This window comes from Cryptococcus depauperatus, chromosome 1, assembly GCF_001720195.1.
Source record: "Cryptococcus depauperatus CBS 7841 chromosome 1, complete sequence".
Classification (NCBI taxonomy): Eukaryota; Fungi; Basidiomycota; class Tremellomycetes; order Tremellales; family Cryptococcaceae; genus Cryptococcus; species Cryptococcus depauperatus.
In genome coordinates this window covers 767,804-790,865 of record NC_089468.1, presented here as the reverse complement: position 1 = coordinate 790,865, position 23,062 = coordinate 767,804, and the positions used below count along the sequence as shown (strand labels likewise).

The following is a 23,062-nucleotide window of genomic DNA, read 5'->3' as shown; positions in this document are numbered from 1 at the left end:
ATCGAAAAAAAAGAAGCAACTATTCTCGTTGAAAAGTGGAATCTACACTTCTTTTCATCCTATGCAGGACAGAATCAACCATCTAACTTTCTTCCTGTTGACTCTGAATCTAATCAACCTCCTCCATGGAGCCGGCTCCAGCCTCTTCAAGGGCAGGTGCGTCCTCTGCCTTGGCAGCCTCAACAGGCTCAGGTTCAGAGTCAATAGAAAGACCAAGGGCAATCATTCTGTTGATTCGTTGGGCAAAGTCTTGAGGGTTTGAGAGTGTAAAGCCAGAAGTCTATCCAAAAGTTAGCACTAAGCAATGACTGTTAAAGCAAACAAAAACTGACCAGGAGGGCGGTCTCAAACAAGAGGTAAGTTAGATCGCGAACGGTCTTGTCAGACTTGTCCTCAGCGACTCTTCCTTTAAGCTCCTTGATAATGGGGTGCGTGGGGTTAAGCTCCATGGTCTTCTTAGAGGCCATGTACGAAGACACTATAAGGTTGTGTTAGCAACGCCTCACAAACAATAAAAAGACGCACTGGAAGAGTCTCGCAAAGCCTGGGCCTTCATGATCCTTTCCATGTTGGATGACCAACCGAATTGGCCAGTAACAAGAACACAAGGAGAGTCGGTGATACGGTTAGAAACAACAACCTTCTCTACTTTGTCGCCAAGGTTCTCCTTGATGGCAGAACAGAGACCTTCAAACTCAGTAGCCTCCTTTTCTCTTGCCTCCTTCTCCTCAGTGGTCTCTTCGAGCTCAAGACCTTCTTTAGATACACAGACAAGCTTCTTGCCATCAAACTCTTTAAGCTGGGTGACAGCATATTCATCAATAGGGTCAACGAGCAAAAGAACTTCAAAGCCCTTCTTTTTGAGGACCTCAAGGAATGGAGAGTCCTTGACAGCCTCAAGTGATTCGCCAGTAAGGTAGTAAATGGATTTTTGAACCTCGGGCATTCGAGTAATGTAGTCCTTGAAAGAAGTCATTTCGTCAACAGACTTGGTGGAATGGAATCGGAGGAATTCGGCAATCTTGGATCGGTTGGCTGAATCTTCATGGATACCGAGCTTGAGGTTTTTAGAGAAAGCAGTGTAGAACTTGTCAAAGTTTTCCTTGTCTTCAGCAACCTCGGAGATAAGGTCAAGAGCTTTCTTGACAAGGTTCTTCTTAATAACTTTGAGGATCTTGTTCTGTTGTAAGGTCTCTCGAGAGATATTCAATGGAAGGTCCTCAGACTGAAGAAGAGCATAAGCCGCAAACACTCAGCAACAAAAATGAACCACTTACGTCAACAACACCGACAACAAAGTTCAAGTACTCAGGCATTAAGTCCTCGTTGTCATCAGAAATGAAGACTCTTCGGACGTAAAGTTTAATGTTGTGCCTCTTCTTCTTGGTTTCAAACAAGTCAAAGGGAGCTCTCTTTGGAATGAAAAGCATAGCCTTGAACTCAAGCTGTCCCTCAACAGAGAAGTGCTTCACAGCAAGATGGTCTTCCCAGTCGTTGGAAATGGACTTGTAGAAAGAAGAATATTCTTCCTGAGTAACGTCCTGAGGATTCCTGCAATTAGTCAGTTTCGGTTCCGCAGCTTGATTGTTTTTTGTATCTCGACTGACCTAGTCCAGATAGGCTTTTGCTTGTTGAGTTCCTCATTCTCTGTGGTGGTTTCCTTGATCTTCTTGGTCTTCTTGGTCTTCTTAGAGGCATCTTCGTCTTCGACTTCCTCAATCTTGGAATCACCCTCCTTGATCTCCTCATCTTCATCATCGACCTCCTTTTCAGTCTCTTTAGTGACAACAAGCTGAATAGGGTAAGAGATGAACTCGGACTGAGCATCGTAATTAGAGCCGTGTTTTTACTAATACTAGTAGATTGACTTACGTGCTTCTTGACAATCTCTCGGATCCTCTTCTCTTCAAGATACTCTTTCAAGTCTTCCTTGATGAAGAGTTTCATGGATGTACCACGGCCAAGTCGAGGACCAGTGGTGTCCTCAGTGATGGTAAAGGTACCACCAGCAGCAGACTCCCAGATATACTGCTCGTCATCGTTGTGCTTGGTGGTAACCTGAACTTTCTCGGCAACAAGGTAAGAGGAATAGAAGCCGACACCAAATTGACCTAAAGCAAATGTTAAGGGTATTCACAATGAGGAAATGAAGACTACATACCAATCATGGAAATGTCGGCACCAGAGCTCAAAGCCTCCATAAAGGCCTTTGTACCAGACTTAGCAATTGTACCAAGATTGTTAACAAGATCGGCCTTGGTCATACCAATACCAGTATCCCTGATGGTAAGGGTACCCTCTTCTTTGTTGGGGATGATTCTAATGTAGAGGTCCTTCTCAGAGTCGAGTTGAGAAGGGTCGGTAAGTGCAGCATAACGGATTTTGTCAAGGGCGTCGGAAGAGTTGGAAATAATTTCTCGAAGGAAAATTTCCTTGTTGGAGTAGAATGTGTTAATGATGAGATCAAGAAGCTGAGAAATTTCAGCCTGGAAGCCAAAGGTTTCGGTGTTGCCAGACATCGTGCTACTATTATTAATACTTGCACGATTCAGGACCATGATTACTTACATTATATGAGAGGAATTGTGGGAAAAATAAAAATAAAATTGATTTTAGATTCAAGTTAAAAAGGAAAAAAGAAAGAATGAAAATGCTTAATATATCTTTTGGGTCGACATGGAAGGAACTCGCAAGAATCCACACCGAATCTTGGAGAACATTCCAACTGCCTCCACTGGAAAAATGGGAGGACAAATTAAACTCATTTGGAATATTCCCGGGCTCTTTCCTAGGCATGCCTTGGGTCATAAATAGGCGTGCCATACCATGCACCACTTTTTACACGCCTAAACCATCCGTCATGTTGAGTACCTTTTCCTTTCTTCAATTGTCGAGCCACTCTCCACTCTTCAACAATTATATTTTCGTCACATTCTGTTGCTTTTGTCTTTCCACCTCCCATCCGACCACCACGACATGTCCGTCCATTCTCCTGTGAAGCAGTCACCAGTTAGCGATCTCCCCAAGGCAGAGCCCACTGTTGAGAAAGATGGAGTTGGAAATCAAAGTAATGATCACCTACACTCAGCACACACGACAGAAAACAAACCTGGAGTTGACCTAAAAGAAGGAGATAAGCAGGTTCGTCGTGTTGAGCCAATGCAGACAGAGATTTGCTAACTTGTAAATTGGACAGGTCAAAGACGATATCATCGATATGGTTACTTTTCAGCAAATCATGGACATGGACGAAGAAGATGGTGCTGAAGACGATAATGAGGAAAAGCATTCATTCTCAGAGAGGATCGTTTTAGAGTATTTTGAACAGGCCGCAGCTACATTCAAGGACATGGAAGTTGCTCTGTACGTTTTCTTTCCTTCTTTCAAGCTTGGTCTCTGACCTCGCGCACTACTCAGTGAGCGCAAAGATCTCCAGAAATTGTCTTCACTAGGCCATTTTCTCAAAGGCTCATCCGCTGCTTTGGGGATTATCAAGGTCCAAACTTCTTGCGAAGAGATGCAGCATTGCGGTACTCTGCAGGATGAAAAGACTGGAGAAGCTATTAGTTCTACAGAAGCAATCAAACGAATTGAGGATTTGTTGATAAGGTGCAAGGCCGACTACAAGGAAGCAGAGGCATGGATGAAGAAGATGTATGGGAAGGACATGTAGAAACGTGGGACAAAGCCTAGGGAAACACTGTTAGATGCCACCTTTTCGGTCGCATTTGTCATTGAATATTGAGTAGGACGACAGCCTGTTCATTTTTTCCCCTTTCCTTATCCTGCCATTATTCTTATTCCTTGTAACTATTCTTTAATTTTTGCCACTTTACTCCTTGCATAACGAACGTTATCCGTTATACAACACTGTATCATCTTTCTCTTTTCATTTCTGTTCATAACTCTTTTCTAATTCGCCAACAAATAATATAAAAAGCCACACGACGTTATGGGAATACTCTTTGTGGAAGACATAGTGACAATGATGAGTGAAAAAAGGATTGTATATATTGGAATGTGATGATTATGCACTGCAAATCATGTATACAAACTCAAGAACTAATCACCAGTTCCGTCCCGATTCTTCGTTGCCCATTACTGCACTGTCCTCCCCTTCTCCTCTTTCTTCCCAGCCACCTTGAACTCTTACTACCCCTTTTTCAATCTCACTATTTCTCATCAATCTCTCGCTCATACCAACAATACTCTCCGGCATGTCTTCCTCCTCTTCCTCAAGTATCACGCTGTCGCTCCGCTGGCGGTGTCTGGGTTGACTACCTGCAGGATGAGTCGTGCCAGGTAAGTTGGGCCAACCCAAAGAGAGCGCAGAGAGGTAATCAATATGCGCTTCTTCATCTTCCTCATCCTCATCAAACGGCGTATCTCTAGGCATAAACAAGGGGGTTTGAGACATCCGCCGTCTTCCCTCAATACTGTCATTCGGAATGGGTGTAGAACTGTCTTCACGGGCAAACGGGACAACCGATCCTCCGAATCGAGAGTTTGGGTAAGCAGATGGGGCGCGAGAGGCGTTTCGCATGTTGGCTACATTTGTCTCTCTTCTCATCGTACGTTCCTCACTTAGACCTGTGCCGAATCCCAGAGGTGTTGCACTGGGCTCTACGTTGCTATATCTTTCATCTGCGCCCCTGCCAGACCTATCTCTGGTCGTGGCCGAGCTCCGGGCTCGATTGTTGGATACTGACGTGGAGCGCGAGGAAAGACGTGACATGGGAGGAGCCCATTGCTTGGACGGAAGAGGCGGATAGGGTTCAATGATAAGTACGAGCTGAATTGATGATGTAGGGAAACCTGAAGATATTCAGATACTACCTTTAATTTTTTTTGCAAACGATTATCTTTATAATCGGCACAAACCTTGATAGGAAACGTCTATATCAGGCTTCCAATCTTTGATGTTGCCTTGTCCTCTGAACTCATCTTTTTCATCCGTCATTTCCAGATCAAGATCAGTATCAAGCTCAGCTTTAACTTCTACATCTTTTAAGCCCTCCCTAGGAGGACTTGTTTCAACAAGCTTTTCGCCTACCTCGTTCTTGTCGAGCTGTTCAATATAGTCGGGGCGCATCGATCTTGATCGGGATCGAGAAGATCCGGGCCGTCGAAAAGTTTTGGCGTTTGGTGTAGTCGAGGAATTTGCTTTGCGTTTGGGCCGATTAGAAGGTTGAGCTTCCGGCATGGCCATTATTGTAGGTGAACAAGGTCGTAGATTGATTGTCTTTCTCTAAAAAGTTGGTGTCCTCACAGTCAATAAATTTGTATTGCATCCAGAGAAGGGGGCATACTTTGAGAAGAATTACTTCGGTTCTTGTAGTTGATCTAAGAAAATAACAGAACTGATATCCCTCTAGCCGGCAATATCTAGCATTAATCTTCCAAGCCCTTTTGAGAGATAGAGCGATAACAACTTACCACCTCGTTCAACGTGAACTTTGTAGTTCTTTTCGTTTCTTGCATTAAGCAACAAGTCAGACAACCTGGCAACGCATATTGGTTCATGAGCTATACGTGCAAATTCGGCCTCTTACTTTGACTGAAGGCTTGCAATGACGATTTGGAGTATTCGATCTTGCATCCAATCTACCTGGAATGTGTTTAGCAATAAGACACGATACAAGCCACACTCACATGTCTCTCGTCAAGATACAAAAAGAGAGGAACAGTTCGATAAGGTGATATGCGTAGATAGTATGCATTCCTTGTTGAAAATATGTTCATTTTATTTGTATTGTATATAAAGTTGACAAGGAATGTAAAAAGATGTCATAAAAAAGCGACGACGTCACAAGTTTTGATATCGACGGTATCAATTTCTCTGCTTATTCGCGCTGACGAATTGCACCTTTCAACTTGACTTTATTTCTTATTACTTTGTAGATAACAAGCATCAACGCAATGTCAACACCAACTCAGGACCCGCCTCCTCCCAATGGCTCTTCAGCTAACGACGATAATAAACCACAAGAATCGGACAGCGTTTTGGGAACTGAAAACACCACGCAACAAAGAAACGACGCCCAGCCCATAGAACCAGAGCCAGAACTCCAAGAGGACACATTTGACGGTGTACCAGAGAGCGTTCTCAATGTGGGCCCTACTGCTATCGAGTGAAGTATAGTTGACCTTTGTGTTAGAGCGACATTGCCGAGATCAAGATGCAAACACGCATGGTTGACAACGAAATAAAGATGATGCGTCAAGAGCAGTTACGTCTATCACATGAGAGGGAGCAAATGAGCGAGAAGATTGGAGATAATGTCACTAAAATCAAGCAAAACAAGGTCTTACCATACCTTGTCTCTAAAGTGGTAGAGGTGCGTGCCTCATTCTACGCATTCGATTGATCACTAACACAAACTGCTTTTTGGAAGATTTTGGACGTGGATTCAGAAGAGCAAGAAGGTGCCACGCACAATGAACAAAACGCTAAGAAATCTAAATGTGCCGTTATCAAAACATCGACCCGTCAAACAGTATTTCTTCCCATCATTGGCCTTGTTCCGCACAATGAGCTCACGCCTGGAGACTTGATCGGCGTTAACAAAGATTCGTACTTGATATTGGATAAGCTGCCCGCAGAGTATGATGCAAGAGTTAAGGCCATGGAGGTTGATGAGAGACCGACAGAGACCTATACCGATATTGGCGGGCTGGACAAGCAAATTGAAGAACTTGTGGAGGCCATGTCAGTAGTTTTCCGGTCTATTATCAATGACTAATTAGCCTCTGCGTAGTGTGTTGCCAATGCAACAAGCTGATAAATTCAAAGCTCTTGGGATCACCCCGCCAAAGGGATGCCTGATGTATGGCCCTCCTGGTACTGGCAAAACCCTCCTTGCTCGAGCATGTGCAGCTCAAACCAATGCATGCTACCTCAAACTTGCTGGTCCAGCATTGGTTCAAATGTATCTTGGTGACGGCGCCAAGCTTGTTCGTGACGCTTTTGAGTTGGCAAAGCAAAAAGCCCCCGCCATTATATTTATTGATGAGCTGGACGCGGTTGGCACAAAGAGATTTGACAGTGACAAAAGTGGTGATAGAGAAGTACAAAGAACCATGTTGGAGTTGCTGAATCAGTTGGATGGGTTTTCAAGCGATTCTCGAATCAAGGTCATTGCCGCTACTAACCGAATCGACATTCTCGACCCGGCTCTCCTCCGTTCTGGTCGTTTAGACCGTAAAATTGAGTTTCCATTGCCCAACGAGTCTGCTCGAGAACACATTCTTCAAATCCACTCACGTAAACTCAACCACACTGGAGTCAATTTTGAAGAGTTGGCAAGAAGTACAGAGGACATGAATGGAGCGCAGCTTAAGGCTGTTTGTGTGGAAGCGGGAATGTTAGCACTGAGGCAGAACGCTACACAATTGACGCATGAGCATTTCCACGGAGGTATCTTGGAAGTACAAGCAAGAAAAGCAAAAGAGCACCATGTGAGTCGCTGTCTGCCCCAATCTTGGTGACTTGCTAAAATGGGAAACTATAGTACTTTGCATAATCACGAGGGATGGTCGGATTGGATTTGACTGATGGATATAGGATGTTTACATGCGTAGATGTACAGATTGAACCGAGTGTTGCAACTTGAAACTTTGTTTTTGACACAGAAATTCTGTCTATGATTCCATGGGACAGCTACCAAAACAGAGCTCCGTATTCGGTTGTTTCGCCCCATTATATGGACCTTACCTGTAGGCCCATTTTGACCACTTGTGATCAACTCTGGAAGAAGAGGCTTTTTATCTTTCTCTGGGTCACATCCATAGGGAAAGGGCGGCCTTCATACATCAACCCTATTATGACTGATTACTGACCCGACATACTACGAAATGCTACGCTCATAAGATCACAACCCTCTTCTATATGCCCACGGCTTCATCTTGATAACCACAGGCATTAGGTATGTGGTTCAGACATCTATGGTCAGTATCCTGTCATCTATAAGCTCCTTGTCAAATCAGAGAAATCTACGAGTGACTGCTGATTAATTATTTTTATTTATCGTGTCAGTATCTTGACGTCAATAATGTGGTAAGTGTCCATGTTCTGCGTTCCATCATGTGATAATCCTTTGAACTCTTTGGCGGATTACGACTCTTGAAGACATCATTTACTTTTCAAGACCAATCGTGTCTCTTGTGGCCATGACTAGGGATCTCAAACAATACAAGAGAGAGCTAGTACGATGAATTTCGGACATAGGCTGCAGTACAAAACTTGGCATACAAGGAAACTATCTACCTTGGTCATACCAGTTTTTGTTTCTCTAGCATGACTTTATAGAGGTTTCCGCTATACTTTTCGCTCCAATGAAACCAAACACACACGTTCTAACCCATATAGCTACTTGCTATTTCTTGCAGTCACTTGGATTTCCAATATTACAATGGCATATACTATTGCTTTTATCATCTGTTTCCTACTTTTGTCATCAAAGGAAATTATTGTGTACAAGTCTTCAAAGACATCTTTTGTAGTTCTCTTCTTAAAAATGAAACTCAAACAATGCTTGTCCTTCAATCTCCATGTCTAGGAGCCAACATTTCCGGAAAAGAATGTGTTGCATAGTTGAACGGGTTGAAAAAGAGAAAAAAAAAATGGGTCTCGTCCCGGGATTGAACCGAGGACCACCCCCAGAGTTCCATTACCTAGGCATTGGACCCTAAGAGGGCATGCTACCACTGCACCAACGAAACGGTTATACCACCGAAACCCCATTACCAAAGAGTAGCTTTCAGAATTTTATATAGCGTTATTCAGTCAACATGAGTATGTGCATTATGCAAATACTATATCCCCCTATATTCTTTGATTTGCATTAAAGCACAATTGCAAGCACGCACAAAAAATAAGATCAATAAAGCCAATACGGCAATAGGCTCAGGTTAAATACCTCCACATATATCTCCTACAACATCGTTTCTTGCAATTATCCTTTGTTTATTCAATTATTCGTACAAATGGATAGTTTTACATTTCCTCCACTGGCTGCTCTCTTCTTAACTCATTTTGACGATGTCAAAGGCCAATCAGTCCTCTATTATTCATCTCTGCCAGGTAATTCAGTTGCTCTGTCTAAAAAGCAAACACTGACTTGATATTTGTGGTCAGACCTATCAGCTGAAAACATTGAGCATACAACATTACCGTCAGGGCTGCATATCGTTGAAGAAGATCTAGTTATATTCAAGCATAACGGATTGAATGGGGTTGGCTTGTTTAGAAATAAACTGAGGCAAGAAGGCGATCGAGGTGGTCGAGGGAGAGGAAGACATATGGGAGTTGTAGGTGTTGTACTCGGTAAGAAATGCTCAAAGTATGTGGCGTAAATTATCTTACTTCTTTCCTATTAGTGGACGCAGATGCGTCGGATCTTTTCATACTCAAATCATCTTTGATTCAACTCTATGATCAACTAGAACAACAGTCGTCGCCCTTTGCTTCTCCCTCTGAAGAACCGTCTCCTACCAAAAAGGTCATGGATGCTGTCTGGGAGCGGTACAGAGGATACCACACAAAGTTGGAAGGCAAAAAAGAAGGTACCGAGATCACCCGGACTCAAAGGTTGATAACGGAGAAGGGCAATGTCCCGGTAGGTCTTATGGCAATACATGTTGACTTGGTGCTCAAACAGTTAGGCGGAACATCCCGTATCCTTCATGCCCTCTCTACTTGGCTCTCTTGGTCCCAGCATTGTCCCAGTGTACAAAGCTGCTCTGTCAGGTCAACGTATCGTAAATGCCCTTTGGAAGATATTTATATATTTGTGGGCTAAATCCAAGTATAGTTACTGTATTCTCCACCTCCCCTCTTACCCCTTGCCGCATTGGCATGGAACATATGGGCATCTAGTCTGCCGCCTGAAGAGGCAGAAGGAGGGAATGGAATTGAGGTCTCAGAGCTGCTTGGTAACGTAGGATTGATGGATATGGAAAGTTTAAAGGTTAGAAAAGGAGGCTGGGTTGCTAGTAAGTCTTGCAATAGTAGACTATATGGGCAATCAGAAACTCACAAGTGCCAAGCCACGTCTGATATGATATACAAGAGTCATCCCGCAGTTTATGACCTCTTCATTGATCTCTCTTCAACCCCTCTCACGACTACACCACATCCATGCCCATCGACTTTGTCAACGCCGTCTCCTATCATCACATCCTCTGCAACTTCGCCTCCTTCGACTATGACTTACTCTCTCGCCGGTCTTCCACTCTACCGTTCTTTGCTTTTGCTGGCTTCATCCCCACCTAGCGTTCATGCAGGTGTAAATAAGGAAGGAGGCTGGTGGCTCCTGGTATATGAAGTTTTAGAGAGAATTTGGAGAGTTTGTGTTGGGGTTTGCGGCTTTGCCGTGGGCCATGGGAATGTGGAAGGAGAATTAAGACTAGAAGATGGCGCAGAAGACGCAAGGTTACTTAGCAGTGCCAGAGAGGAAGATTTACTCGACTTGCTCTCGGAAGCGGCTTCTGAAGAAAACACAACGTTGAATGTGACCAGTGAGGATGAGCTAGCACGCCAAGGACGTCTTATCCTTAGGCAGCTTTTTCACAATACACACCACTTTTATGTTCATCTCCTTTCAGTTCTTGCTTCTCGGCCGAAAGAGCAGCAATCTATAGGACAGTTGAATGATGCCGAGGTCAAGGAGTTGACTAGTCTGTGGGATGGTAAGCTAGAGGTTGTCTTTTGGAGAGAGATTACAAGAAGATGGGGTGTTCTCTTTGACCCGTGACGAATGATTGACCGATGAGTCTTTTGTAGATAGTCATAATTCATCCCTTGTAATTTATATATTTCTGATAAAATTCGTAGGGATGTGTAATACAATTGCATACAATGTATGCTTTTCTTAAAGTCCTTCAAATTCCTGAAGACAACTTATTGCCTTTGCTCTAAAATGCTGTCGTATTCTAATTTACTGATTCTCCATGAGACGCCTGAATTACTGTAAAAGTCTTCAGGATCCTCTTCCTGCAAAGTACAGGAGATCAGCTCTTATGATAATCGCACGAAATCGAACAAAACTCACAGCATCAAGATTCAAGATGGTACCAATCTGATGTAATCTTGTAAATTTCTCGCGTGCTCCACCAAAAGGCGTCTGCGAAGAGAGGTAATTCATGATAGATCTAATATCTCGTTCATATCGAATCGCTCCCAGCTGAGTAAGACATCAGTGACACAAATCGAAACGAGCCAATTATGAATGACTTCAGTAAATCTCATGGAGAGAATCATCTTTTCCCAATGTCTGACCAATACTTCCACCGTCAAACTAAAGAATAACTGGTAGTTGTGATCGGTGAAACTTTCCTACAAATGTCTTCAGTTTTGCGCTTTCACTGATATTATACATACTTTGTATCCATCCATAAGCCCTTCCCAAATTCGAATAAACCTCTTTCTTACAAGATCCATTTCATCAACCTCTCCAAAGGCATCTTCATCGAGCAAATAAGAGACATCTTTATAGCTTTCATCCAATAACGGTCGGATGCCGGGTCGGATAAGTTGATTGAACAACTGTTCGATACCGTTCCTCGAAGTCAATTTGAATTTGTTCGATACATTCTTGAATAAACCAAGCTCCTCTCGAATAACCGGTAGTTCCATATCAAGGAATATCTGGGGCAGGCGCTGAAGCGTTTCCTCCACAAGGCGTTCAGTGTAATCCGCAGAGACGTCGACGTTATTAAGATAAATCTATGAAATAAAATCAACAATGCAGGGAATGGAATGCCGATGAAGAAAGCATACAATGAAAGCCTGTCGTTGATCTCTTTCTCTCTCTCTTCTCTCTCCGCTACCTTGTACAGTATACACATTTTCCATTCGTCGCTTGAGTATGCCAAGATAATCAATTTCAATTACTTCCGTGATTTTGATTCTCATGCTCTTCAGAATTGATAAGGAACCACAGGAAAGAAGACGAGAAATGATCAATCTTAGAAGATAAAACGTATCGTCTAATATTGAGGAGAGATGGGGCTGTATAAATGTCTCCGGAGAATCAAGTTTGTGTGCCTGTAAACCAATAAATGCCAATTACAAAGAATAAGAGAAGACAGGAAACTGACTTTCTCGATACTCATCCTCAAAAACCATAATTCTAAAGGCTCATAGTAGACTTTTAACAAGTTCTCAATAACTTGTTGGCTTTCTGATTCCTCCAGCAGTCCTAATTGGACTTGACTCGGCCCCCTTGAATTTCCAGCTTCCTCAGAGATGATGGTATCGCGTTCACCATTTTCCATAGGAGTATCGTTACTATTTAGCTGTCCGCCACCATCCTACAGTTCATGAATGTCAAGAGCGACTTTTATGCGCACTCACTGCTATTCGATTCCATATAAAAGTTCTGAACAAGGCCCACCTACCACCCAACGCTACAAGCTCTCCTAATACTTTATCAACATCTTTGGGGTCTGGTCCAGTATCTTCCTCAGGAAGTGGCACTGGGGGCGTTTGTTGAATTGTTTTTTTGCCACCCTGTGTATACGACTGTAGAAGATTAGACGCAGAAGAAAGATTCGGCAAGGCGGAAGTTGTGGTGCTGGCAAGCGTGGCTAATGTGATTGGGTTTGCATTAGAAGGCAGAAGAGAGGGAAAAAGCGGTGGCAGCAAGTTTGGGTTGGAAATAAGTAAAAATGGGGATTTTTTGGTATCAGATATCAATCTTCCTACGCGTCTTTCCTCCTCCCAACCTTCCACAAGTCCTCTCACAACGCTATCACTTTCTCCCACTAATCTTTTAACCACAGTAGCCATACGACCGTGACCGTAATACTTTTCAACAACGGATTGATGCTGGTCAATAATGTGAGCAACGGATTCGAAAAGGTTGGTCAACGATGTCAGATAGTAAAGTGGTGAAGAGGTCTTTCCCGTTATCTGACTTCGTACTTTTACAAGACCGACAACAAAGTCACCATAAGCTCTCAGGCCTTCTTCTTCTGCGCCAATACTTGGCCACAAACGGAAGAAACGGGAAACGTTGGGTTCGTCTTTGTGAGCCACGGCGGCGTCAAATTCACGCCGAAATATCTGCAAGAGGACATTCCGAAGCTCTTGAAGTGTCTGCGATGGAGATAGGGGATATTGGGAAGTAGGCTAAGTCAATTAGTACATAGAGGATCGTTGTTTAGCTTACACACTCACAACAACGCTGTTTGCAAAGTTGCCTTCAATGACTTGCTTGCGAACAGACATTGCACGGCGACATGCCCTAGACGCTGATTCCCAGTCCTCCTTCGCCATCGCGGATGCCAGAGTTTGCAGAGAGTCCTTCATGTTGGTTCAGTTGAACAAGAAGACCCAAAGAATGACGAAAAAATAAACCTACTTTGAGCTCTATGACCTCGGTAAGAATATCCGTTGACTCCTTGATTCTTCCTACTTCTTGATCCAATGCCTTGACTTTTCCGCCTACTCTCTCGCTGGTTTCCCAGACTTTCTTAACCCGCTCTACAAGGCTTTCGTCTTCTTCTTCATACACATCATGACCATTAGGCTGAAAACCCAAACCGTTGTAAGTTCCTGTCACTGACCCTTTGCGACCGTCTACTTCGCCAACTAACTCTTGGATCCGTTCCCCAAGATGAGATAACTTGGCAAGAGCATTCTCCGTTTGACTCGTGTTGGCAGCGAGAGCATTGAGTGAAAGAGACAGCTCAGCCTGACGCTTGGTGAGGAGAGCAAACTGAACCGATATTTGATCTGGAGAAGTGATTTTTCTTGGGTTCAGCGGCAATGGCGATAGAGGCCTTGATGGCAGAGGAGAGGGCTGCCGCGATTCTGATGAGCTCATTTGAATTTGGCAGGGTTTATGAATACTTTACCCTCCAACCTTTCTTTGAACATAGCTTTTCAAATTCAAGTTAGTATTTTGTGACGCGTCAATAATTGTGGTCAACGGAAGTAAATCTTTATTTCTAAAATATGGTTGACAGACATTGCCTCCTTCTATATGAATTATATTCATTCGGCAATTAAACCATAAGCAATTACATGAGTGCAAACCCTATCGTTTATTAATAGAGAGTCCTTAACATGCTCAGCATATCCTAAAAGATGGGATACGCCATCACAAAGTTCTCGTCTCCATGGACAAGTATCTGCCTTGTTCTCTGAAAATTCCACTACACAGCACAGTCACAAACCTCTTCTTGCCTCTTTGATTTGATCATGCAGGTCAAATATCTCGTCTTGTATCCTCTGGATTTGTTCCTTCACTGCGTCGCTCATATCGGAAAAATCTTGCAACAGATGTGTCCACTTGGAGATCTCTGTCATCTTTTGTCTCACATGATTCGACAGAACATCGAGTAATGTATTATTGACAGTGTTCGTGTCAACAGCTAGTATAGGAGCAATGGATGAAGGCAAAGAAGGAGGAGCCGAAAATGGTTCTTCTGCAAGCGCTAGTTGAGCTGTAAAAGGAGCAGCTGTCTCAGGCGTAGATGTTAAGCTTGGTCTATTGGCTGCTTCAAAGTAAGTGTTTGCAGGAGACGAAATATCACAAGTAGGCAAGTGTACTATGCCAAAATCAGGAAGTGGAATTCGGAATATATCGCAGTAGGAAAGTAAGAGGATCCCAAGAAAACGTCAGCATATGTTAGAAAATGATTATAAATGAAATTTACTCAATGATTGAGGCACGTCTCGAATAAGGTTATCCTGTTCTGGGCTACTGTCCTTCTTTTGTAATTTTTCAGGCCTTTCAGTCTGGTCTGAGCTGAATGAGTAAGCTCTTTTTGTTCGGCTTTGCTCTTTCTCGTGCCTCTCCAAAATTTGAGCAGTCGTTTCTGATGCGTAATATCCATTTTCATCCAAGTTTTGAACATTCATCATCGTTTCCGATGCCACTGAGTTCTGGAAGGCCGAAGAGTTTGCTCCAGCTGCAGTTAGGCTCGTTGGCTTGGAGGGTTTGGTCCTGTCAGTCTCGAAAAGATCATTACTCATGCCCACTGAGGGGCCTGTATAACTTTCAATCTCTTCATCCGTCTTCTGTCTCCATCTGATTTTAAGAGGGGTCTTTCGAGCCGGATTGGGGATTAGACGTATCCATCGTGTAGGTCGCCCATCCCAATCCGGTTCAGACACCTTGTCGCATTGGATAGTCACCCACTTTTCATACTTTTTCCCATATCTTAAATGATCAGATATAGGAATATTTTCGCATTCAGGGAACATGCTTAGAGGCCAGCTTTCGGGATTTTTCATATCAACGGGGACAACCTTGACTTGAAGGACTTTGCAGAGCGGGGCGGCTTCATGATTAATTAGGACTTCACGAGTAGGATAACCTCTGGAGTCGGGACATGTTGCCACGTCTCTATGCTGAAGCTTCCACGTTTGAAAATCGGGGGTGAATTTGTTACCTATCTTCATTCCAGGAGGGAGGAGGAGTTCGTATTTATAGATGCGATTGATAGTCCCGCTAAACGGGGGCATAGAGTAGATAGGTGGACCCCATCTTGCCTCTTGCCTTCCACCCTTCAAGGGTATGGCACTTTGAGCCGATACTTTTTGAGAGCTTTCCTGCGACGTTCCAGCCGTAGAATTCACATCAGCTGTAGAAGCTTGCGCGATAACCTTGTGTTGTGTTTGAAACTCAGCTGACGTCAATGAGCCATGATCTTGTTGCACCTCAGTCCTTTTTCCATCTATAAACTGATTTGTATTGTCTGGACTGGAAGTGTTGATTTGTGAAGTTGAGGCTGAGATAGCGGGCCTCAGAACAACAGAAGAGAAGGATGGAGAAGGTTTTGATGTAGAAGTCGTCGATACACCATGTGAATTGAAATTGGCAGACGCGTTTTGCTTAATGATATCATGTGAACCAGTAGTAACTATTGGCACATCCTCATAACGCGCATCAACGATCTTGTCTGCTGGGGTTCCATGACGAACTAGTATCCAATCGAAGGCAACCCCGTCATCTCGCCAATGGCCTTTGACAAGCTTTCTTCCGATCTTACTCAGTTCCTTTTCTTGTTCCGTCCGCAGCTGCGACCGCGCCATCTTGCGGATCGCTGAATCTTTTGACCAGTAGTCACTGGGCAGTTCAGTCCGACTAATAGTTGAGTGAGTATCTTTTCTGTCGGGCGTAGGAATTGATTTACGTAAACGCAACACATCCCTCTCCACGATCCTCATCACACACTGGAGAGATCCTTATAGTAGCTTTTTCAAGTTCTTCAATATGAGGTTTCACATCCTCCATATCACTACCACTCCTAACATATGCTGTTGCACTAACCAATTGTTCCTTACTGGAACTATCTTCAACAGCATGCAATACGTCGCATCCAATAGGTTCCGTAAAATTGGATGCAACAGTTTCACTTGCCTGTTGAACAACGGCACCACTCGGTTGCACGGGAGGTGCTTGGCTGCCATTATTTAAATTGCTACCAGATCCAGAGATGCACGTATCACCTAATTGCAGAGCTGATTTGCGCTTCTGTGCCAAAAGTACAGCTGGTGAGTACATATCGGATATGGGCCTTATAGTGCTAGATAGTGCTCCTTCCAGCTGAGATGATTGAATGTTTGAAGATAGAGACTGACAAGCTTGTCTAACAGTGGAGGCCGCTGTAACCGTATCAGATTGATTTAAACTGTCTACATTGACGGCTGGTGATGTTTTAGGAAGGTTTGAAACATGACTTGTAGACGATGGAAGCGGAAGACGAGGATCCCGCGGTCTCTGAGGTAAGCTTGCTTCTTGGATGCGAGGGTCTTTCGGCTTTTGGCCGCCATTAGTTCGAGTATGAGATGGGACCGTTGGACGAGCAGGCAGCTCGAATCTGGATCCAGAAGTCATAGCAGAATACCTGTAATCTGATGAGGAATCTTGTATCTGGTTTGTCATCGCAGCAGGGCCCATAGGTACCCTTCTATCCACTCGCCGATGAAAACCCGTCTGCGATTCGGTTCCAAGACTTGGCTGAGGATATAGAGCATCCTTCGAACTAGACCATCTGGATAAAGGCGGCCTCATGGAAGTATGATTTGTAATGGCTGATGAGTTCTGCGAATCTGACGCCATATATGGACGCGACGATTGCACTGATCTCACATCAACTCCACTCTCCAACGTTTCTTGAACGTTAGAATCAATATCACCTGGGTTATTATGAAAAGGCATTTTTTTGAAGTTTGATGTTCTAGAATAATAATCTTTGCTATGAGTTCGAAGAGAAGGCGGTCCCTCAATGGCAACTCTTCTGTTTGCGTATTGAATGGCGTCGCAATCTTCTCTGCGCTCAGGTGGTACAGTTCTCCTCCTACTAGAGGTCGACATCAGCTTCAGTGTCAACTACTTTACTCCAATTAGAGATCTAAGCCGCCTTGTTGTCAAATTGAAAATCGTAAAAACAGGTAAGAATAACGATCAAATGCGATAGTAACATATTGATATGATATGAAAGTCACGTGACAAATGTTTCCTGTCGAAGGATAATTAAAGAATGAGTGATGGATAGGCGCAGAGTACATTGTGGATAGGCATGCTGATAACAAGCACGCCTAATGGTATAGCTCATAGTTTAGTCCCAAAGAAACTTTTATTACCATCCTTATACCCTCTCTTACATGCCATTCCTATAAACAAGGTTAAATCCTTGGCACCAGGGCGTGAAATATATCACGGATAGGCTTGAGATTTGAAGCATGGCTTGTGGATATTGATACACTTGCTTGAGAACTTGATTGATGTACCCATTCTGGTCCAATCACGTCGCCCATCTAGATCAGCTGAGAAGAGAGCATGAAATTAGTCATGTATGTCTATTTGCAGCAAATTCATTATAGCTAAGGGTCTTCTATACTGTAAAACTAGAACATAAGCAAACCATAAGAATACCATAGCTTACGATCCCCGACGCTCTAATCAATGAGAGCTCCCTTTCGTTTACCCAATTCAAGTTCTTCCATCTTGTAAACCACTGATCTGCCTTCTCTCCCCATGTTGACAGTACTTTCCAACATGCCTGCTCCTGCTTCTTGCTTCCTCCGACGATCGAAGATGGGAATGGCAGCTGCAAAAGAAACTCCCCGACCACGTGCAATGGAACGTGCCCCTGGTCCTGAATACGAGAGAATCTCCAATGGGGGATTAAGTCGCGGCCACGAGACATAGAAAATCCCCTGTTTGCAATAAAACGGTCAGCTTTGGGCTTCAAGAAGTAAGCGTTCAACGTACGTTGCCCCAGATATAGTTACCCGAAAAGAAAGCCAGAAAGAACCATATAAGCAAGAACGAACATATCGAGTGCTCTGCTTGGCAGTCCTTCAGTAAAATTTAGTCAAGAGTACATAAGCAACTCACCAGAGGTGCGAGGGAGTGCTACTGCAGCAAAGATCATCGTCAATGCGAAAGCCAGCACATAAGGCATTGCCCTCATCAACAACGGCCTTGTATCCGTCAACGGCGGAATACCTCCCCGTTTAGCCACCCATGCACCCGTCAGTATGTCAAACGCATCTTGACGATCCCCGTCATAAAAGTTGTTTCGAATATAACGCATAATAGATTTAAAACCATCTTCCAGCATTCCTTCTTTTGAACGTTTACCAGTGCGTGTATAATCTGATTTAAGGGCACCCGTGCCTGCATAAGCTTGGGAAACGGTGTTGCCGTGATCAGTCCAGACTTGTCGAAACATGACCATGAAATCTTCATGATCCTCTACTCCTTGCTTGATGCTCAGAAGCCCAACTTTTCGAAGTTGTCGGTTCAAGACCCGCTGGCCCAATGCTGATTGCGCGACATTGGTCCGATCAAGGCAGTCCATACAATTTGTGCGAATAACGCCTGTCTGTTGGGAGATTATGCACGGAAGAGTTGAAGATGGGCTAGACGGCGGATATGATGGAGGGTGAAGCGAATGGTACCAGCCCATGTCTTCCAAAGGTTCAGCGAGTCGATCGACAAGGACAGAGACTCGGTCGAATCGAAGACCTTTACATTCATGATGAAAATCGAAGTATAAATAATGCGTTTTCTCTCGGATAAGAGGATCGGAGGAGACAAGAGACAAGTGACGCTCAAAGGCTTCTTTGATAGGTTGTTCGTGCCCTTTCTGGTTCACGAGATTGACAAGATAGGTCTGGCCATATGTCTGAATCATTTCATTCAAATGTGCTTTTAAGGCTTGTGGCTGCTGATTGTTAGCAAACAACAGATATATAGACACGTACAGTTTCAGGGTAATCCATGATTTGTAAATCAGGCTTATATCTCAAGTTGTTAACTTCAGCCCAAAATAGGGGTATACTTCCTCTAGTTTGTACAAAGCTTAGTCTTTCTCTTCCATCTACCCTCCCCCTACGGACTTCTCCGTTGCTGGGCAAGGGATCAAATAGTACGATTTGCTCAGTTTCATTGAAATTTGCAACATGACCAGATTCAGAAATACCACGAGTAAAGTACCGGGTTCCTGCTCGATAGCGTGATCGGCGAGAAATCAAGAGAAACAGCAAATCTCTAGAATCCAGATTGGCTGAACGGAGTTCCACCGCTATACTTTTGTTGAGTGTTGCCTCTGAAATTGAAAAAGTACTTACATCCGTACATGACAGGAAGAATAAATCTCGAAAGATCAATGCCTCCATTTTCAGTCAGGTCAATCATCCTACTCGACAAAAACTTGTTCCAGAAGAACCTTTCGTCTGCTCTCTTCCACAATGGCCACTTTTTACCCTCATTTGCTAATCCTGCCTTTAGCTGGTCTTGTCTTTGTAAAGAGTTTGTCAAATCCCAATCATAACTGAACCAAAATCTACCACTCTTCAAGCCTTGTTCGACCAAACCGATGAGCTCCTTCTCCACCGGATGCTCCATTATGGCCGCGGATGTGGAAAGAGGAGATAGTGGCAATAGCCGATAATCCTTTGCAAGGTATATCGGATGTGACAGGAGTCGACATGAGGGGGTTCGGGACGTTATGATGAGCAAAAAGTCCGCTACAAAAGTGAGCGCATGCTGCAAAAGATACAACCTACTTGTTGCCAGTGACAGTAGGCCAATGATTCCATAGCATGTAATCACCTTTTCTTTGCCAAACGGGATATGGCTCGCAGCTGCCGAATGTCAGAGATTTCACAGTGAGCGCACGCACTATTGAGGCTCATTTTGCCACTCTGTCTATCGACTACCAGACTTTCCCTTACGTCTTTCTCGCTCACAAAAGTTGGCGCCCCCCCCCCATGGAAATGGGCAAGGGAAGTAGACGCAGGTTCAAAAATGTAAGTGGTCGGTGAGACATAGAGATTAAGTGTCTCATGGAGCTGCAGGAGATTAGTACAAGTTATAAAGAGTCCCCAGCCATATGTAGCAACTGACTGGTAAAGTATTATAAGACATGTTGGTTTGCAGACGATAAAGGAGAGTTACAATTCCAATATGGAAATGATTGGTATTGGCACATGTGGATTTACATTCTTACGTAATACACAACGCGTCGACGCGATCTCCAGTTTACTATTTCTTCTTCTTTTTCATTAAATCATTTTCTTTTCTCATTGGATTTAAATTTTGTCATTTGTACGCCAAAAATTGCATCAAAATGCTCGAAGCTCGCGTTAAACAGGCAGTTGTGCTTAAAAAACTCTTGGATGGTGAGTAAAGCATACAGATGACAGTAATGTTGAAGAAAAAACGCGATTTTCACGCGATTATGGATGCAACCCAGCGACATCAGTTTGCTAATATAACTTTATAGCCATCAAAGAGCTCGTTTCAGATGGCAATCTGGATTGTACCGAAGAAGGTATTGTGAGTAGTTTTGTCGGTCAAGTTACGCGTTGCGTTCACTCATTTTCAATAAAGGCGCTTCAAGCCATGGATAACTCGCACATCGCCCTTGTCGCTCTTAAACTTGAGGCTGACCAATTCGACCTGTATCGGTGCGACCGCAACATGCCATTGGGTGTTAATGTGAGTGCTTTTGTTTACAAAATATGAGATTGACTGACAGTCATATAGCTCGCGTCTTTGACCAAGATTCTAAAGTGCGCAAAAGATACTGATGTCGTCACACTTAAAGCATCCGACGATGCCGACTCTCTTGGTCTTATTTTCGAGTCTTCGAGTATGTTCTTTGACTTTCTATAACAACATGTTGGTTGACCGCATCATAGAGGAGGACCGAGTTGGAGAATACGAGATGAAGCTCATGGACATTGACCAAGAGCATCTCGGTATTCCTGATACCCAATACGATGCCACCGTATCAATGTCTTCTGCCGAATTTTCGCGCATTTGTCGAGATCTTACTGTCCTTGGTGAATCGGTCAAGATTGAGGTTACTAAGGAAGGCGTTACTTTCTCTTCTGACGGAGAAGTTGGTAAAGGTACCGTTCTCTTAAGACAAAATGCAGGAAGGGAATCAAAGCCCAGGGCTAAATTTGAATCCAACGGAGACGAGGAGGAAGAGGAAGAAGAGGAACCTAGGAACAGAAGAGGAAGGAGGGCAGACCCTGACGAGGAAGATGAGGAAGATGTTAAGCCCAATGTTGAAGATGGTGAGGATGAACTTGATGAGGACAGTTCCAAAAAGAGGAAGGCCGCTTCAAACAAGGTTAAGGTCAGTTTCAATCCGTCTTTGCAATTGTGTGCCCTAATGACGCCTCTAAGTCCAATAAGCGAGTAAAGAAGGATAAGGATGATATTGGAGAGGAACCCGGCGTATCTATTATCCTTGAACGTCAAGTTCAATTGACTTTCTCACTCAAATACCTCACCAATTTTGCCAAGTCAGCTCCTCTCTCGAAGGAAGTTACACTACATATGAGCAACGAAGTGCCGCTCTTGGTGCAGTTTGAGTTCGAGCAAGGAACATTGCAGTTCTTCTTAGCGCCAAAGGTGAGCTATATCCATCATCTGTCCTCTTGCCCTAACAAAACTGATCTGGCATAGATTGCGGACGAGTAAGACAAGACCATCTGAAACGTATAAAGACATAGTTTATAGGCTTGGCTTTGGTATTTTGATACTCTTATTCAACAATCAATACCCATGCTACTGTTTCTTCGTGGTAATCATCTTCATTCCATACTGAATCGTTGTATCCACAGACTATCCATAACCCTACGATAGTTCTACCAATGATAGACTTAATAATCGAACCAAGCAAGAGGCTCGCCAGTCTTAAAAACAGCTCCGCCTTCATTACTCGGACGAGTATCGATTGAATGGAAGGTAGGAGCATTGCCAGGACCGGCCTTATGGGCTCGTACTGTCCTTCCAAATTAGTTTCAAATGGCCTCAGAGAGTATTGAACATACCGTGGATGGACTTGCCCTGTTCAATCTCAATTTCTCCAATATAGTCTACACCGTTAGGCCTGGTGACTGTGAAGAATCTCTTGGGATGATAGTACTAACCCGGTGACTTGTCAGTCTCTATAATTACGGGAGAAAAAAGCAAATACGACATACGGAGATACCCCGCTTGAGGTACCCGTCCTCATCCAACAAATCAAGCGCTGCAACCTCTCTGAGACCATGTTTCTCATCCTCCCTATCCCGCCTGATCAATCCTGGCCTCTGGTTGAATCTAGAGAAAGCAGAACATACAAGGCCAATTTTCGAAGCTTTACCAACACTTGGTGCCTCACGCTCTCATGCTCAAACACCTCCAAAGCCTCACTATCAACAGTCTTGGTCTCAGAGGCAGTAGCATTAGCCGGTAAGGTCTCTTTATGGTCGTCCTCCACGTGTGAAGGATTGCTCTCTACGTGTGAAGGACTGTTCTCGAGACCAACAGCAGAAGCAGCAGTGGCGGCGGCTTGTTTGGCAGCGTCCTGTAAATTGTTTAGCGGTCCATTGTCAATCAAGTAAAGGATTACGAACGATGATAGATTGCATATTTGCTTCTTAATTAGTTCAGAAAGAAAAGAGATGAAAAGATGAAGAAAGATGTCAATCCAATCTAATCGTGATGATTTATATCATACTATCATTGAGACAATGGTGTGCACGGGCCAACTGACGTCATTTGAGTGAGTCTTACTCATATCAGTTGTCATTCTC

The 23,062-nt window shown here is 43.8% G+C and overlaps 10 protein-coding genes across 10 annotated transcripts; 4 read left to right on the top strand and 6 right to left on the bottom strand.

Moving 5' to 3' along the window:
* Positions 1-109: 109 nt before the first annotated feature.
* On the bottom strand, positions 110-2,796 carry L203_100315 (uncharacterized protein; the record flags this gene model as incomplete). Its single annotated transcript, XM_066209774.1, has 9 exons — positions 110-280; positions 333-478; positions 526-1,225; positions 1,278-1,551; positions 1,608-1,819; positions 1,873-2,111; positions 2,162-2,471; positions 2,518-2,523; positions 2,569-2,796. The coding sequence occupies 9 exons, from the start codon at positions 2,794-2,796 to the stop codon at positions 110-112; spliced, it is 2,286 nt and encodes a 761-aa protein (XP_066065871.1).
* A 180-nt stretch (positions 2,797-2,976) lies between these two features.
* On the top strand, positions 2,977-3,673 carry L203_100314 (uncharacterized protein; the record flags this gene model as incomplete). Its single annotated transcript, XM_066209773.1, has 3 exons — positions 2,977-3,141; positions 3,197-3,363; positions 3,418-3,673. 3 exons carry the CDS (start codon positions 2,977-2,979, stop codon positions 3,671-3,673), a joined length of 588 nt encoding a protein of 195 aa, XP_066065870.1.
* A 393-nt stretch (positions 3,674-4,066) lies between these two features.
* On the bottom strand, positions 4,067-5,742 carry L203_100313 (uncharacterized protein; the record flags this gene model as incomplete). The annotated part of the gene is made up of 6 exons (XM_066209772.1): positions 4,067-4,815; positions 4,882-5,248; positions 5,310-5,371; positions 5,437-5,501; positions 5,553-5,608; positions 5,653-5,742. 6 exons carry the CDS (start codon positions 5,740-5,742, stop codon positions 4,067-4,069), a joined length of 1,389 nt encoding a protein of 462 aa, XP_066065869.1.
* Positions 5,743-5,919: 177 nt separating this feature from the next.
* On the top strand, positions 5,920-7,523 carry L203_100312 (26S protease regulatory subunit 6A-B; the record flags this gene model as incomplete). The annotated part of the gene is made up of 5 exons (XM_066209771.1): positions 5,920-6,111; positions 6,159-6,338; positions 6,396-6,709; positions 6,759-7,458; positions 7,512-7,523. The coding sequence occupies 5 exons, from the start codon at positions 5,920-5,922 to the stop codon at positions 7,521-7,523; spliced, it is 1,398 nt and encodes a 465-aa protein (XP_066065868.1).
* A 1,462-nt stretch (positions 7,524-8,985) lies between these two features.
* L203_100311 (uncharacterized protein) lies at positions 8,986-10,754 on the top strand (the record flags this gene model as incomplete). The annotated part of the gene is made up of 6 exons (XM_066209770.1): positions 8,986-9,082; positions 9,137-9,325; positions 9,379-9,617; positions 9,664-9,759; positions 9,813-9,993; positions 10,048-10,754. The coding sequence occupies 6 exons, from the start codon at positions 8,986-8,988 to the stop codon at positions 10,752-10,754; spliced, it is 1,509 nt and encodes a 502-aa protein (XP_066065867.1).
* Positions 10,755-10,900: 146 nt separating this feature from the next.
* Positions 10,901-13,829, bottom strand: L203_100310 (uncharacterized protein; the record flags this gene model as incomplete). The annotated part of the gene is made up of 9 exons (XM_066209769.1): positions 10,901-10,993; positions 11,052-11,183; positions 11,234-11,335; positions 11,381-11,725; positions 11,780-12,046; positions 12,100-12,312; positions 12,356-13,132; positions 13,181-13,306; positions 13,365-13,829. 9 exons carry the CDS (start codon positions 13,827-13,829, stop codon positions 10,901-10,903), a joined length of 2,520 nt encoding a protein of 839 aa, XP_066065866.1.
* A 344-nt stretch (positions 13,830-14,173) lies between these two features.
* L203_100309 (uncharacterized protein) lies at positions 14,174-17,330 on the bottom strand (the record flags this gene model as incomplete). Its single annotated transcript, XM_066209768.1, has 3 exons — positions 14,174-14,556; positions 14,665-16,097; positions 16,147-17,330. The coding sequence occupies 3 exons, from the start codon at positions 17,328-17,330 to the stop codon at positions 14,174-14,176; spliced, it is 3,000 nt and encodes a 999-aa protein (XP_066065865.1).
* A 584-nt stretch (positions 17,331-17,914) lies between these two features.
* Positions 17,915-20,393, bottom strand: L203_100308 (uncharacterized protein; the record flags this gene model as incomplete). Its single annotated transcript, XM_066209767.1, has 7 exons — positions 17,915-18,175; positions 18,231-18,304; positions 18,357-19,149; positions 19,229-19,548; positions 19,595-19,993; positions 20,149-20,317; positions 20,373-20,393. 7 exons carry the CDS (start codon positions 20,391-20,393, stop codon positions 17,915-17,917), a joined length of 2,037 nt encoding a protein of 678 aa, XP_066065864.1.
* A 202-nt stretch (positions 20,394-20,595) lies between these two features.
* L203_100307 (proliferating cell nuclear antigen (pcna)) lies at positions 20,596-21,962 on the top strand (the record flags this gene model as incomplete). The annotated part of the gene is made up of 7 exons (XM_066209766.1): positions 20,596-20,647; positions 20,752-20,804; positions 20,859-20,966; positions 21,015-21,120; positions 21,170-21,615; positions 21,666-21,893; positions 21,948-21,962. 7 exons carry the CDS (start codon positions 20,596-20,598, stop codon positions 21,960-21,962), a joined length of 1,008 nt encoding a protein of 335 aa, XP_066065863.1.
* Positions 21,963-22,144: 182 nt separating this feature from the next.
* L203_100306 (uncharacterized protein) lies at positions 22,145-22,897 on the bottom strand (the record flags this gene model as incomplete). The annotated part of the gene is made up of 5 exons (XM_066209765.1): positions 22,145-22,266; positions 22,316-22,409; positions 22,469-22,550; positions 22,607-22,833; positions 22,883-22,897. 5 exons carry the CDS (start codon positions 22,895-22,897, stop codon positions 22,145-22,147), a joined length of 540 nt encoding a protein of 179 aa, XP_066065862.1.
* Between the last annotated feature and the right edge of the window lie 165 nt (positions 22,898-23,062).